The sequence below is a fragment of the Carassius gibelio genome, chromosome A4, assembly GCF_023724105.1.
Source record: "Carassius gibelio isolate Cgi1373 ecotype wild population from Czech Republic chromosome A4, carGib1.2-hapl.c, whole genome shotgun sequence".
Taxonomy (NCBI): domain Eukaryota; kingdom Metazoa; phylum Chordata; class Actinopteri; order Cypriniformes; family Cyprinidae; genus Carassius; species Carassius gibelio.
In genome coordinates, this window is record NC_068374.1 from 4,608,711 (window position 1) to 4,625,682 (window position 16,972).

The 16,972-nt window shown below is 39.1% G+C and overlaps 1 protein-coding gene across 1 annotated transcript; it reads right to left on the bottom strand.

Annotated features, from left to right (window-relative positions):
- Positions 1-12,794: 12,794 nt before the first annotated feature.
- LOC127968248 (gastrula zinc finger protein XlCGF49.1-like) lies at positions 12,795-13,638 on the bottom strand. The gene has a single exon (XM_052569315.1). The coding sequence runs from the start codon at positions 13,634-13,636 to the stop codon at positions 12,839-12,841; it is 798 nt and encodes a 265-aa protein (XP_052425275.1). The 5' UTR covers positions 13,637-13,638; the 3' UTR covers positions 12,795-12,838.
- Between the last annotated feature and the right edge of the window lie 3,334 nt (positions 13,639-16,972).

Genomic DNA, 16,972 nt, shown 5'->3' on the forward strand with positions numbered 1-16,972 from the left:
TAGCAGCCGATTGCGATCGATGGGTTGGCCATCAAGACGATCAAGTGCTGTAGGCTACATTAAAAATTTAAAAAGATAAAAACAAAAGATCTCAAATGAAAATTCAAAAAGGATTTCATAAAAATAAACTGCATCATTAATGTACATTGAATTGGCCGGGAAAAAGACGCACAAAAAATGCAAAAAAAAAAAAAGTCAGACGCAGACGTCACGTTATAATGCAGACGGAGATGTCACGTTATAATGCAGACGCAGACGTCACGTTATAATGCAGACGCAGACGTCACGTTATAATGCAGACGTCACGTTATAATGCAGACGTCACGTTATAAGGCAGACGGAGATGTCACGTTATAATGCAGACGCAGACGTCACGTTATAATGCAGACGGAGATGTCACATTATAATGCAGACGGAGATGTCACATTATAATGCAGACGCAGACGTCACGTTATAATGCAGACGGAGACGTCACGTTATAATGCAGACGTCACGTTATAATGCAGACGCAGACGTCACGTTATAAGGCAGACGGAGATGTCACGTTATAATGCAGACGCAGACGTCACGTTATAATGCAGACGCAGACGTCACGTTATAAGGCAGACGGAGATGTCACGTTATAATGCAGACGCAGACGTCACGTTATAAGGCAGACGGAGATGTCACGTTATAATGCAGACGCAGACGTCACGTTATAATGCAGACGGAGATGTCACATTATAATGCAGACGGAGATGTCACATTATAATGCAGACGCAGACGTCACGTTATAATGCAGACGCAGACGTCACGTTATAATGCAGACGTCACGTTATAATGCAGACGCAGACGTCACGTTATAATGCAGACGGAGACGTCACGTTATAATGCAGACGTCACGTTATAATGCAGACGCAGACGTCACGTTATAAGGCAGACGGAGATGTCACGTTATAATGCAGACGCAGACGTCACGTTATAATGCAGACGCAGACGTCACGTTATAAGGCAGACGGAGATGTCACGTTATAATGCAGACGCAGACGTCACGTTATAAGGCAGACGGAGATGTCACGTTATAATGCAGACGCAGACGTCACGTTATAATGCAGACGGAGATGTCACATTATAATGCAGACGGAGATGTCACATTATAATGCAGACGCAGACGTCACGTTATAATGCAGACGCAGACGTCACGTTATAATGCAGACGTCACGTTATAATGCAGACGCAGACGTCACGTTATAAGGCAGACGGAGATGTCACGTTATAATGCAGACGCAGACGTCACGTTATAAGGCAGACGGAGATGTCACGTTATAATGCAGACGCAGACGTCACGTTATAATGCAGACGGAGATGTCACATTATAATGCAGACGGAGATGTCACATTATAATGCAGACGCAGACGTCACGTTATAATGCAGACGGAGACGTCATGTTATAATGCAGACGCAGACGTCACGTTATAATGCAGACGCAGACGTCACGTTATAATGCAGACGGAGATGTCACGTTATAATGCAGACGTCACGTTATAATGCAGACGCAGACGCCACGTTATAAGGCAGACGGAGATGTCACGTTATAATGCAGACGCAGACGTCACGTTATAATGCAGACGCAGACGTCACGTTATAATGCAGACGCAGACGTCACTTTTTAATGCAGACGCAGACGTCACGTTATAATGCAGACGCAGACGTCACGTTATAATGCAGACGGAGATGTCACATTATAATGCAGACGCAGACGTCACGTTATAATGCAGACGGAGACGTCACGTTATAAGGCAGACGGAGATGTCACGTTATAATGCAGACGCAGACGTCACGTTATAAGGCAGACGGAGATGTCACGTTATAATGCAGACGCAGACGTCACGTTATAATGCAGACGGAGATGTCACATTATAATGCAGACGGAGATGTCACATTATAATGCAGACGCAGACGTCACGTTATAATGCAGACGCAGACGTCACGTTATAATGCAGACGTCACGTTATAATGCAGACGCAGACGTCACGTTATAAGGCAGACGGAGATGTCACGTTATAATGCAGACGCAGACGTCACGTTATAAGGCAGACGGAGATGTCACGTTATAATGCAGACGCAGACGTCACGTTATAATGCAGACGGAGATGTCACATTATAATGCAGACGGAGATGTCACATTATAATGCAGACGCAGACGTCACGTTATAATGCAGACGGAGACGTCATGTTATAATGCAGACGCAGACGTCACGTTATAATGCAGACGCAGACGTCACGTTATAATGCAGACGGAGATGTCACGTTATAATGCAGACGTCACGTTATAATGCAGACGCAGACGTCACGTTATAAGGCAGACGGAGATGTCACGTTATAATGCAGACGCAGACGTCACGTTATAATGCAGACGCAGACGTCACGTTATAATGCAGACGCAGACGTCACGTTATAATGCAGACGCAGACGTCACGTTATAATGCAGACGCAGACGTCACGTTATAATGCAGACGGAGATGTCACGTTATAATGCAGACGCAGACGTCACGTTATAAGGCAGACGGAGATGTCACGTCCATTGAGAGCAGTGAATGAAGTGCAAGTAAATTGTGCATTGCCTCACACACAGCACTGAGCCATGTGAGGACCGTGTTCTGATCCGTGTTAGGGAAAAAATTAAAAAATAACTTCACTGCTACACGTGAATCACGCGTGAACGTCTGACTCGACACTTCACTGCCACACGTGATTTACGTGACGTCTGCGTGATGTTTACGCCTCGTCTGCGTCTTAAAATGAATGGATTTAATAGCATAAAATCAAGACGTCAGTGAGACGTTCAGTGAGACAAGTGCATGTTACAAAGTCATATTAATGAGCTCCTCCGAGCGCCATAAATGTCCTCCGAACGTCAAAAGCGGACCAAATCCGGACGTCCTCTGAACGTCCGCCAGCGAACGTTATAAAGCGGACGTACTGCGGACGTTTGGAACGTCCCAGGTCAACTGGGAAACTTCTTGGAGGAGTTGGATGTGCTGCTATAAAACTTTCCTGAAGATGGTACTCCTCTGGTATTGCTTGGTGACTTCAACATCCACCTAGATAAACCCCAGGCTGCTGACTTCAAAACTCTGCTCGCCTCATTTGATCTCAAGCTAGTGTCTACTACAGCGACTCACAAATCAGGCAACCAACTGGACCTCATCTACATGCGCTGTTGCTCTGTGGACAACTCTTCAGTTGCTCCACTGCACACCTCAGACCACTTCCTCATTACTGCTAACCTAGCACAGTTGATGGTCTGGGAGGTGAAGAGATTGAAGAGGTCCCACAGGAAGAGCACTGCAGATAATTTCAAGACCCAGAAGTGCAACAGGGTGTAACTGTCATGCGTACATCACACAAAATCAGTTCACTTAAAGTACACTATAGCACCTAATTGTCCTTTTTATATATCTTCAGTATTAAGTCCATACACAAATGATTTACAATAACTTATCTTTTTTTTTTTAAGATAACTTTTTTTTTTACTATATTCTTTTTTATTTAACCTCCATTCATTGTATTACTTAGTGTAGTACTCAGTACAGTACTATTTAGTCTATCTCTTAGTTGTGAATTCGACATATCCGAAAATAAAGTTAAAAAAAAAATGTTTTTTATATTTCTTCGTCAAATTAATTTTATGGTGTCTGCACACACATATTAAATAACTATACAAATTATATTGTATTAAAGTATAATAATGATAAATATTAAAACAAATGTTGTACTGCAAACAAGTTATTACGTACAATAATGAACAGTATAGGTCTCAACAATTACACACTTTAAAGTGCCCCATTATGCCTTTTCGAATATTACCTTTCATGCAGTGTGTCATGTAGCTGTATGTGAACATAAACTATCTGCAAAGTTGTGAAGCTGACCGTGCATGATAGATAAAGTTGGCCCTCAAAAAAAAACAAACAAAAAAAAAAAAAAAGACTCTGCTTGCAATCGCCTAAACCAGTCATCAGTATTTCAAATCTTTTTCTGTTACGGCTTCATGTCACAAAGTAACACATTTGCATAATGTCTGCGAAGCCTACTTGACTGCTCACAAACACACTCAAATTTCAGTGTGGTTAACATCATGTTGAGAAGATGCTATAAGAGTACATTTGTTTTATCACATCATTTAAATAACAAATTTGTTAACACTTGACACTTACCTCTGAGAAACGTCTTGCTCCAGTCGTGCTTGTGAATCATTCTCTGGTTGAGCCAATTCAACCATTTCATCATCAGACTCTGGCTCGAATTGCTGAGGTACAATCGATACTATCTTTATTTAGTTTTGACACGTCTCCAAGATTTTCATTCGATCATGGCAATCTCTACGACTCTGGACTAATCACAAAGGACTGTGCCATCTGACCAATCACAGCAGTGCTCGTGGAAATGAGCGGCAGTCATGGCGAGAGCAACACGAGTTTCTCAAAGTGGATATATGCTCATTATTTCACTTTAGTTGAGCATAAAGACAAAAACCTTTTAGTCAAATGTAAGCTGTGTCTTTCTGGTTTGAATGTCCTATCCTAGCCCACGAATTTCCAATCCGTGTGCTCAGATTTTGTAAACCATACCCTCGGTTTTTGAATCTGTACCCACAAATTCATAATCTGCGCGCACACTTTCGCATTCCATTCCCATGGATTTGTAAACTGTAGCCCACTCACGGATTCATGCAGCAAGCTCCTACGTGTTAACATACAGTTTTAATGAATATTATTATGTGGAATGGGTCTACAGCAAAGTGTCTTAAGTGTTTCTCTGTATGTTTTTCTCATACAGGTGAAACATTGTTGAAAACATGCAGCCTGTCTCTACTGTGGAGTCACCGGCTTTCAGTTAGCCGCTTAGCATGACAACATAGATTTCATTTTTAAACAGCATATATATATATATATATATATATATATATATATATATATATATATATATATATATATATATATATATAGTAGTCTCTACTATATATATACTCCTGTAGTCTACTGTACACTGAGAACATAGAGCGCGCTCTCGTGGCAGTAGACGGTAATGTTTGCTCTTGGTTCTTGGTTCTTAATAAATGTGACTTATAGTCCAGTGCGACTTGTATGTTTTTTTCGTCATCATGGCGTATTTTTGGACTGATGCTCAGGTGCGGCTTATAGTCCGAAAAATACGGTATAAAATGTTGCTTTGACTTTTTTCTCTCACTACTGGGAATTTTGCCTTACACTGCTGTGTATCTCATCACCACGGTAAGCAGGGAGGGGACCAGAGCATATTACAATGTCTGATATCGTGCTTGCAAGTTCAGACACCTCTTTAACACTCCATTATGGGCTGAAAGTGCTCTACCTAACTTAAAATTGTAAGTTTCCTACATCAGTGTGTTACACACATAATTTTGGTGTCTTTGGAAAGAAAACCCTCTGGGCTTTACTTTTTATCAACCAGATTTGATAATGCTCAAAATTATTAAAATTTATAGACACTGAAGTGCCTTGAATTTTTTTTATATTTTTTTTTTTATATGAAAATACATGAAATGATACCTGGAGCAATCTAGAAAATTAATGGGTTGAAAGTCACATGTCTCATGAGTTTAGATTTCAAATCTGAATAAGATAGTCTCATAAAAATATCTAATTTTTCGTGCTATGTCTAGACCCCCCACACCCCAAATATAAAAATATTTGCCAATAGTATTGAAGGCTTCTACAAACTATTTAGTCAGTAAACATACCACTGCATAGTTTTTTTAAAAATTATAAAACACTAGAAAGAAACTTAGACATCATATAAGTGATTTATTTGAGCACTAGAAAAATACAATAAGAATAACGTGAGAAAGAATAATAATAAAAAATAAAAAAATTAACTTTATTTGCCAATTACAGAACATCCTGAGATTGCTAGAAATGCAGCATTTACAATGAATTACAATGAAAATAAGTGCTGATGTGCTGATGGCCACTTATACAGATGGTAATAACACAAATGTGCCATAAAGTAAATAATCCACTCTCTCTATTCATATAGACGCGTTCACTTTGATAGCCGTTATCATACAGTAATAGCGAGCTGATTTGGGCTGATTTGCACTCAAACAAATGGTAATCATGCAGATACATTCACATTCAACATAAAAACACATTCTCACATATATAAAAACAGTTGAAAATTAAAAGAAACACAGAAAAAGGCGATTGCTATAAGTTCTGCTTCCATCAGCTGACAGGTGCGTCAGAGCGCGTCACGAGGGAGCGGCAAAATTCAAATAATCTATCTTTCATTCATTCTTTTTTCCAGTGGAATGTCTCATTCTGTTTGTGACACTGTACGCTGCAAAACCATGCCGTTTTTTTACTACCAAGATGCAGTTTCTGACCATGAGTTATTCCATAACAGACACAAACAGTTCTGATGCTGAAGAACTGAAACTTAAACAAAGGAATTATGATCCATATTACAACATTATTGCTTCGTTGGACTAAACGTGCTCCATGAGATGTCGTTCAGTGGACCCTTACCTTTCTAACTAAACTGGGATTTACAGCTGTGGATGTCTTTATGACTCGTACTGCGTTTCCATTGTCCATGTTTTGATGTGTACTGCTTACACAAATCTAGTCAAATACAGTCTTTATAAGCTTTCCAATCAAAAACAGCGATCTGTCATCGATGCTTGAGGCTTAGATCTTTATAATGATACATAGTTTGTCAAGATTAAATTTGTTCCATTTCATTTTAATCTATTCGTAAACACTGACACCTGCGAGTTGAGGGGCATTGAGGACGCCTGCGTCGGGGTGCAGGTTAACAGTTTAATGTTATTTTTAGTGATCTCCGACGAACATCATTAGTGAATAACTTACTGTATTAATGTTTAGCATTAGCCAGCACTTTTAAATTTGCCAAGATGTCAGGCACTCTGGCTCCTGGTAAACATTTGACTGTGATGACTGGTGTCCCTATATTCACGTTCCGTACAATAGAATCACCAATAACTAGAGCACTTTCATCAGGTTTCCCAGTGGGTGCATCACTGAGTGGGGAGAACCTGTTTAATGTTTTGATCGGAACAGAAGAGCGGTGTTTTGACCCACGACTACACTGCCTCACCGTCACCCAGTTGCCCTGCTGCAGGGGCTCTGATTCCGGAACCGAACAATGTACAGGAATCCCTGAGCTAGACACATCCAAAGCCGTATCTAGAGCCCTCACAGTCTTACTGTCCTCGATTAAAGTTTGGATGCGTGTCTCTAATTCTGAAATCTTCTCTGTCAGCCTTGCTATTTCTCTGCATTTATCACATGTAAATCCCTCGTTGCCAACAGAGAAAGCTAAACTGTACATGCGGCAAGCGATGCAAACAACAATAGCAGGAAAAGCCATTACAGGGTTTATACAGAGATTCTTAAATTGAATTTACTACCTTTTTACCACCTATTTTACTACCATCACAATATTTTTACTACCAACACGGCTTCAAACTTCAACTGTAGCAGTGTTAAGTGTTAAGTAAAGTGACTAGTAAAGACATGAAATATCTTTCCAAAATGAATTAATAACATATTTAATCGCAATTTAATGTGGCAATTATAACTTAATTTCAACACTGGGAGGGAGAGATAGAGAACCAGAGAGAGCGAGAAAGAGAAAGTCAGGAGAGTTTCTGTAGGTGTATGTGAGTGTGCCTGTGTGTTAGGGCAAGTGAGTGAGCTACATTCAAGTGAGAGGGAACTCTACCATAGGACTTGGATTAATCAAGATCACAACAGGCCTTGGTCCATAGGATTTACTCAATATGTCAAAGAGTAGCAATTACATAAAAATTAGAAGACAGACTGGACCTTTAGAATGAACAGCTACACAATGTGTAATAATAGTGCAATTGTACACTATAATAACAGTATTTCATTAATAAACAAATAACTTCAACACTGGACACAAGCCAAGCACTGTCCAACACACAGAGAGAGAGAAAATAGAGAAAACATCAAACAGAAAACACAAAGCCTCTCTTTGAAACGAATTTCGTTTTGTATTAACTTTATCTTCATTTTAATCCATGTTTCATTATTTTGTATAATCACAACACGTTCAGACATGAACCGAAACTCAGCGTATAGGTAGCCTAGGCTACTCGCCTCACAGACCTAAACAAATTAGAAATATCCTATATCTATTATCTACAGAAAGCTTGAAATTTCTACTTTTAAACAGAACACTTCAAAACTAAATAAAAGTAGGCTAGGCAGTGGCGGACTGGGACAGTAAATCAGGGAATTTGACTCCACCCCAGGCCTCCTCTGATGCTGCAGTCACCGCCACACAATTCATGTGTCCACCAGACTGATAAACTCTTTGGCTCTTTCAGTTCTTTGAATTGGGTTATACTTAAAAAATGAATAAAAATCCTTAGACTGTGGACAGGCAAAATAATCAAATCAAGCATCAAGTCATTCACTGTCTCTATCATCTTTCCCTGAATCCCCCTCTCTCTCACTCTGCACATTGAGTTTCTCTGCAATATCAAATAAGAACTTTCAATAGTCTATATTAATTATGCAGCCATCAATTGTATGTCCCAATGATCACAGTCCTACTACTGATGACCCTATAAATCATAAAAACACATATTTTTCTAAGAGTATAGCCAGCATGTTTAGTTGTGCTTATAGCTTAAACTTTAGCTGAAGGTTCCTGCTCTGACTCAAAAGCTGAACTGTCCACCCTCTCTTGTTCAACAGCAGGAGCACTAACAGCACTAGTGCTACTGATGCTTCCTTCCTCACCTTCAAAATAAATAAGCATTGACCAGTTTCTGGTCAATTTTGGCACTAAAAAAAATACTGTATCTTCATATGTAAAACAGTGTGCTAGTTTGTCATTAAGATGCTCTTTTAAAACATCTATCATTATATACATTTGTAATATATATTTATTTTAAATTGATTTGATCTATTGTAAGTCGATTTGAATGAAAGCTACCGTCAGTCAAATGATTATGTAAATAGGTGGAACAGTTCAACTTTTTCACAGTTCGGTTTGTTTCACGGTTTTAGAGTCACGATTTCGGTACAGTTGTATATGCTATGTTTATAGAAAAACTATACTTTCAAAAAATATATATTATCATATTATTAAGAATATTCTAAATACAAACAACAGCACATATAAATACAATAGAGTAAAGATACAAATAAACTAACTTTCAGTTTTTTTTTAGGTAGGTCTTGCATTAGTTTTTAGGTACAGAAATTAAAGTAATCAAAATGTAAAACAGCATTGCATTTAGGACTATAAATTAAAGATTATTCTTTAAGTAAAAAAAGCTTTTTAATCAAGAGCAGTGAGTGATTTCTCGGTTGTTGCTGTTCGATTAAAGTCTGTCACTTTAAAAGAATGCACTGATACAGTGTTAGTATAAGTATTGAACAAGAGTGAATGATTTGTAGAGGTTTTTTCATCGCTGTTGTTGTAATGTCTGGGAATCCAGAATGCACATCCATCAACAGAACCATAGTACATATAAATGTAATTCTGACCGCCCTTACTGGCAAACATGGCTGAGATTTTGCAGCAACTTGCTGCATCTTTGGCCAGGGCTTTTCTCCTTTCCCTCTCTGCTCCTCCTTGGCGCTCCATTTTTTGCGCGATTTTCTAAGATAAAGCCTGCCTCTGGATATAGCCAATTAGGCAGTGCTTCGCTGATATTTGGTCATGTGGTGGGTTCATATCACTCCGCGATCGCCGGATTCGTAGATTCATAAGACAGTCAATTAATTCGCAGTTGCATAACAGCCTATTGCACGTCAGCCTGATCGACTGCACAGCGGCAGCCGACAGGCCAGAATGACCGTCAGGCCACAGGGAAATGTCCCGGTGCTCCCGATGGCCAGTCAAATGCATTTTTCTCCGGCGCGTTCACTACTGCGAAGATCGCGAGTCAGTGTCAACCTCATCTTTGCAGCTGACACAGAAACACTTGTTTATTAATAAACAATTAAAATGTCATATTTTTTTTACAATGTTTAGGTGCCGTTTACGCGTCACCACTGCATGAGAGAGAGAGAGAGAGAGAGAGAGACACACACACACACACACACATGCAAGGTCTCTCACGCTCTGCCGTGCGCTCGCTACAGTTTGCATGCGCGCTTTTGCTCGCGCTCTAGATTTGCAGGAGATTTGAACTAATTTCCAGGCATCATAACATTACAAAAGGAAATTGTAATATCTTTTTATTACTATTTTGGTATGATGAACATTCACCCGCCAGTGTGGCAGATAGCCTTTTGAGATTAAGCCGGTTTCAAACCGGACGCCGAAGCGACGCGGAACGGAAAATCACGCGCGGCCTGTTCACACCTGTGATCGCATTTGTCACTCGCGGTATTTTAATTTGAAAATTGCTTATATTTTGACAATTGACCGGATTGTCTCGTGTTTCTTGGTGTGACTTCCTTCCGGGATTGATGCGGATCGCTCGCGACTCGCGCAAAAAATAGACCAGACGGCGAAACTAGCACTTCACTGTCGCCAAACGGAAAATCTAACCGCACTTGGCGCTTGTTAATTTCGGACCCTGGCTGCAGGCCAATAAAAACTGGACTGCGGGCCACGGTTTGGACACCCATGATATAGACCCAGTTAGATGGGGCTTCGAAAATTTACTACCTCGTCAGATGACGTTTACTACTTTTTACTGGCCTTAATTTGGCATCATTTAATTGACTAACTTTTACTACCTTTTACAACCCCGCGGAAACCCTGCATTACTTACCGTGAATGAAGAATGATTCGGACTCACCAATGTTTTTTGATAAACTTGTGAAAAATGGCGTGTGAGATAAAAGAAATGAAGCAAGAGAAAAGAAAACGGTAGTAGATGTGAATAGAAGCGCAAGTGGAAATGTGAATGACAAGCTAATGAATGCTAACGCGGTGTATGCGCAAAGCATTTGCAATGTAAAGTTTAAAGCGAATGGTCAGATTAGTTTGATAGATAATATCGAATATATGGTGGGAATTAAGTTTATATTTGATCACTTTAGACAACAGAGAGTGATAGTAAGATGGAGATTAAACAGAAAAGCAAAGCTACATGGAGCTACAACCACACATGGAGCACTTATGCACACGATGACAACTGGATGACAAGGAAAACAGGAACTTGGAGAATACACCGGAGTGATCACTGGAAAGCAGTCTATACTCAATAGAGTGGCCACATGCGCCATTCATACGGGACACGTCCCGGCCAGGATTTAAATTTTGCCTAAAATATCCAGGTTGTGTGACATTCATGAGCTATAGAGAGCAGAGCAGACCGCTCCTAATGCTTTCGATTCACTCTCTCGAACCTACTTTGGTGTCTTTTTTTGATTGGTGTGCAGCAACGATTCAAGTCAAACGACAGAACAAACACATGTTTGCACCGCTTTGATCGTTCTTTGTAGTTCTCACCCTCTCACGCGCAGCCCCACAATTGGTCAATTATGAATAATACCTGCATGTTATTGGTAAAATTGCTTTGGATGTCAACTGTCTTAGGTCTTCTTTGTCGCATCTTCCTCTTTATGATGCCCCAAATGTTTTCTAAAATTGGGAGGGGGGCTATATAAAATAAAATTTCAGTACAAAATATTATCCAATTATTCAATAGCTGCATGATAACCTTACTAGACATACTCTGTCACACCACACAGAGAATATGTCCAGATCAGGGATAGGCAATGTGGTCCTGGAGTGACGATGTCCTGCAGAGTTTACCTCAAACCTTGAAAAAACCAACACCTGCATGTAGCCCTTGTAACTTTGAAGACTTTAATTAGCTTGTTCAGGTGTGTTTGATTAGGGTTGGAGCTAAAATCTGCAGGACAGTGGTACCCAGAACCAATGTTACCTATCCCTTGTCTAGAGTGTTGAAATTAATAATCAGTTATCACCTTCAAGATATTTAAAAGGGTTTCCATATCTGTAAGAATCTCTTCGGTTTACCAGCAATTTCACAACAGAATTTCTCCATATGTAGCACACTGCTAAACTCTGTTAGCCACATCTCAAATTTGTGTACAAACTTTCTTCAACATCTTCAAAATAGTGTTTTCTTTGCTATTGTCATCCCATGCTGGACTGACTGAGTTTGACTGGGACTCTGGGTTTCCAAATATGGAGACCAGCCGAAATTCTCAAGTGTTTCTCGAGGTGTCCTCCTGTTGAGCAAAGTTCTCTTTCCACAGAGATGGCACACGAAAGGCTTTTCTCAGATGTGAATTTTAACATGATTCTTAAGATGTTCCCTCTCTGTGAAACTCATTTCACACTGATGACATTTAAAACTGTTCTTTCTTGAATGAAACTTAATGTGATTATTAAGGCTTTCTTTATATCTGAAACTATCCACACTGACCACATGTGAACGGATTCTCTCTAGTTGTGAATCCTCATGTGATTCTTTAGGTATATGTTATGTGAGAAATTCTTTCCACAGAGTTTGCAGATAAAAGGTTTCTCTCCAGTGTGAATACTCATGTGGACATTAAGGGTATTTTTCCTTGTAAATCTCTTTCCACAATGAGGGCATATGAATGGTTTCTCTTCACTGTGAATTCTCTTGTGGAAATTAAGGGAATTTTTCCGTGTAAAACATTTTCCACACATTTTGCAGGTGTAAGGTTTCTCTTCAGTGTGAATTCTCATGTGGACATTAAGGGTATTTTTCTGTGTAAAACACTTCTCACACAGCTCACAGGTGTAAGGTTTCTCTCCAGTGTGAATTCTCATGTGGACATTAAGGGTATTTTTCTGTTTAAATCTCTTTCCACACTGAGGGGCATATGAATGGTTTCTCTTCACTGTGAATGCTCTTGTGGACATTAAGGTGATTTTTCAGAGTAAAACACTTTCCACACACTTTGCAGGTGTAAGGTTTCTCTCCAGTGTGAATTCTCATGTGGACATTAAGGCTATTTTTCTGTTTAAATCTCTTTCCACAATGAGGGCATATGAATGGTTTCTCTTCACTGTGAATTCTCTTGTGAATCTTAAGCTCTCCAATTCGTGTGAAACTCTTCTCACACAGCTCACAGGTGTAAGGTTTCTCTCCAGTGTGAATTCTCATGTGGACATTAAGGGTATTTTTCTGTGTAAAACACTTTCCACACAGCTCACAGGTGTAAGGTTTCTCTCCAGTGTGAATATTCATGTGGACATTAAGGGTATTTTTATGTGTAAAACACTTTCCACACACTTTGCAGGTGTAAGGTTTCTCTCCAGTGTGAATTCTCTTGTGGACATTAAGGGTATTTTTCTGTTTAAATCTCTTTCCACAATGAGGGCATATGAATGGTTTCTCTTCACTGTGAATTCTCTTGTGGACATTAAGGTGATTTTTCTGTGTAAAACACTTTCCACACATTTTGCAGGTGTAAGGTTTCTCTCCAGTGTGAATTATGTTGTAATTAAGGGTTTTTGTTTGTATTTTCGGAGTCTTTTCAGTCTGTGAACAACTAATTGATTTTTCTTCAGTTTTGAAATCATGATGTTTCTCATTTTGATCTTTCTCTTCTGTTTCATTCAGTCCTTGACTCTCCTCTTTCAGTGCCATCAGGTCTGAGGTAAAAAGAGAAAAATACTAGTTTAATTACACAAAACAACAGACATCTAAACATTTAGACTAATGCTGTCAATCGATTAAAAAATTTTTAATTGCATATTTTCAGAAAATAAATTGCATATTAATATATTTGTATATTGTCACATTGAATCTCCAAATTAATGTAGAAACAACGTAAGTCATGTCAAGTCTGCTTTATTGTCAATTCTTCCACATGTACAGTACATACATACAGAGAATTTAAATTGGATTACTCTCAGACCCTCGGTGCAAACAGGTAACACTAACAGTAGAACATTAAATACAGATAAAATATAAATTAAAGCTGCAAGAAGCGATGAAAGGGCCCTCGAACCCGGGCTCAGCACCACCCGTTGCCATAGGAGAACAGCGAACGTTGGGCCATATGCTTATAAAATGGTAAATATTTGAGCCACATTTCCTGCTGCCAACAGGTGGCTCTATGATTATAACTGAATATCGGCATGTAAAGGCATGTGTTCAGGCCAGCACTCTTTCCAAACATGCAAAGTTTTGGTCAGATTAGACATTGCATGTTTAAGTTAGTGTAAAATAAGTAAATTCCTGTTGCCAACAGGTGGCGCTAAGACTAAATAAATATTGGCCTAAAGATCAGTTGAGACCAGGGCCCGTATTCATAAAGAATCTTAATGCAAAAAGTAGCTCCTAGTGACAAAATTCTAAGAAAATTCTTAGAAATGTGGGCGTTTACTCTTAAAATTAAAGAAAAAATCCTAGTAAAGAGAAAAGTAATTCAGAAGGGGTCTTAAGGTCAATCTTGTTAGGAGCACAGAAGAGGACTTTAAAGAGGCTTAAGAGTTTTTTTAGCAGAGGAGAAAACGGCAGAAAGACGAAGAGGCAGAAGAAATGTGTTGCAGACAATGGATGACAGTGAGTTAATAAGACGCTATAGATTAGATTGTATTTGTGACTGATCTTATTAGAGACGTGCTAACATCTCCGACACAGCGCAGAAATGCCATAGCGCAAAAAATTAAAGTAATCACTACATTACAATATTTGGCAACTGGGAAAATGCAACAATGCAATAGTGATGATTTGGGTCTGTCACAACCTTCTGTAAGCAAAGTGATCACACAAACAATTACAGCACTCTCAGAACATCTTATTGTGTCGCAGTTCATTTAGTTTCCACTGGATATTCCCACCTTGCAGGCTCAAAAAACTGCATTTATGAATATAGCAGACTAGTGTTGTCACGATACCAAAATTATTGTTTCGATACCGATACCTAGTCAAGAATTGCGATTTCGATACTTTTTCGATACTTTTCCTGAAAAGGGAAAATACACTCTCAAACATCATTGATGTGCTTTATTTTAAAACCGAGACAACATTCTGACCATATAACACACTAATAAATTAACATTTGAACAGCAGATATATTAAACATTTGAACAAAATATGAAATATAAAAATTAAAAAAATAAAATACAGCAATGACATTCAAGGTAAAGAAAGAATAAATTTAGCAGCATTATCTCAGTTATCATAAGAAACATTAGAGTAATAAATGTATCTTGATTCTGAACTTTGAATAAAAACATGAACAGCGATTTATATTAAACCATGTTTATGAACTCAGAAGATTAAATGTCAAAAGATAAATAATATAAATTTAATCAATAGCATTCAAGTAAAAAAAAAAAAAAAAAGCTAATAAAATGTAGCGGCAATATCTCAGATATTGTAACTTATTCTGTCAGTTGTGCAACCTTTTCTTTCAGAGGAGAAAACTCAGCCAGTGAACTTTAATGAGCGTCATCTTTTTGTACCAGTTGTGGACCGGCGGCCACAGCATCACTTGTGCTCGCAGATGCAGTCTAGTGATGCCCGGGTCAGGTTTTTTTCCAACCCACGGCTCCCGCTTTTATGAAATTATTTGGCCCGCCCCAGCCCACAAATAAAGTAACATTTCTTTACCCACCGGACCCGCGCATCAGGGACATACGTTGCTACTAGACTCTCTTGTTCACTGAAGTTCCCATAGACAGTAAAAGTTCCTCCCTCCACAGCAGCGCGCGAGCTCGGCGCTATTAGCAGCGCATGCGCAGCTCGTGGACAGCTCTGTGAACTGTTTCATCCTTTCAAAGAGTTACTCAAGATGTGACGGAGCATGTGATTTGTTGAATGTATTGAACGAATCCGTCCTTCACTGAACGAGATCGAGAGACCTTCTCATTGGTGAACGAGCTGAATGATCTGATACATCTCGTTTACGAATGAAATGAGTGAGCCAAGCATGTAAATCTCGATCAGCAATCAGCAGATACAAAGCAAGTTATAGGTGCTGTGCAGATACGCTTTTTTCATTTTCATATTTAGCATACAGAACATAACTCCATGTTTAATCCCCGATTAATGTGAATATTATATATGAACTGTCTGACCAAACAATTAAAATGTTAATTATGCAAGAAAACCTCGTGCTTTGTTCATCTGAACAACTTTTCTAAACTATTTAATGCGATTATGCACACATTTTAGTAAAGTCAAATCAGTTTTGTAAAGCCACTAATGCAGACATCTCGCTGTAGTGCTTTTTTGCTGCTTGCGTGAGGAGAAAACACACAGACGTCCATAGGGAGGCACTGGAAGCGTGCGTTGCACACACCAACATGAAATACGTCTCATTCAAATATGGAACTCAGTCACTCTTTGAAGTATCAATACTAATAAATTTAGGTATTGTGACGTTTTTAATTTACGAGAATCGCGATACTTATGAAGCATCGGTGCACCGTGCAACACTATAGCAGACTTATAGGTGCGCACAAGCAGGGGGAATGAACCGTTAATAGTTTGTGCTATACGCTCCCAGCTTCTTGTCCCTTGCTGTGACACCCGGCCCGAATTTTCCTTTAAGAATGGCCTTGTGTTCATCCACTAACTGGGCTAACAGTAAACACTGTTCCTCTGTCCAGTTTGGCTTTCTCGCCCTTCTTGGCTTTGATTCCATGTTTGATACATTAAAACCAACATTCAAACCGCCACTTAAATAGGACAGCAATCACTGTAATTAGAAAGAGTGGAACAATTTTTATCATTCTAAGCCAATCAAATACCTTATAGGAAAATACAAGCATTGTAAATAAAAAAAGGAAATACACACATATAAAGTGTGTGTGTATGTGTGTGTGTGTGTGAGAGAGAACGATCAAATAGGATAAATTACGCATGTAGATTCAAAGTGAGAATTAGAATAGACCCTACACTTAAAATCAATCTTTTTTTCCTTCTTGGACAACCAACCAATCACAGTCTTCAAAAGATTGTATCATACAT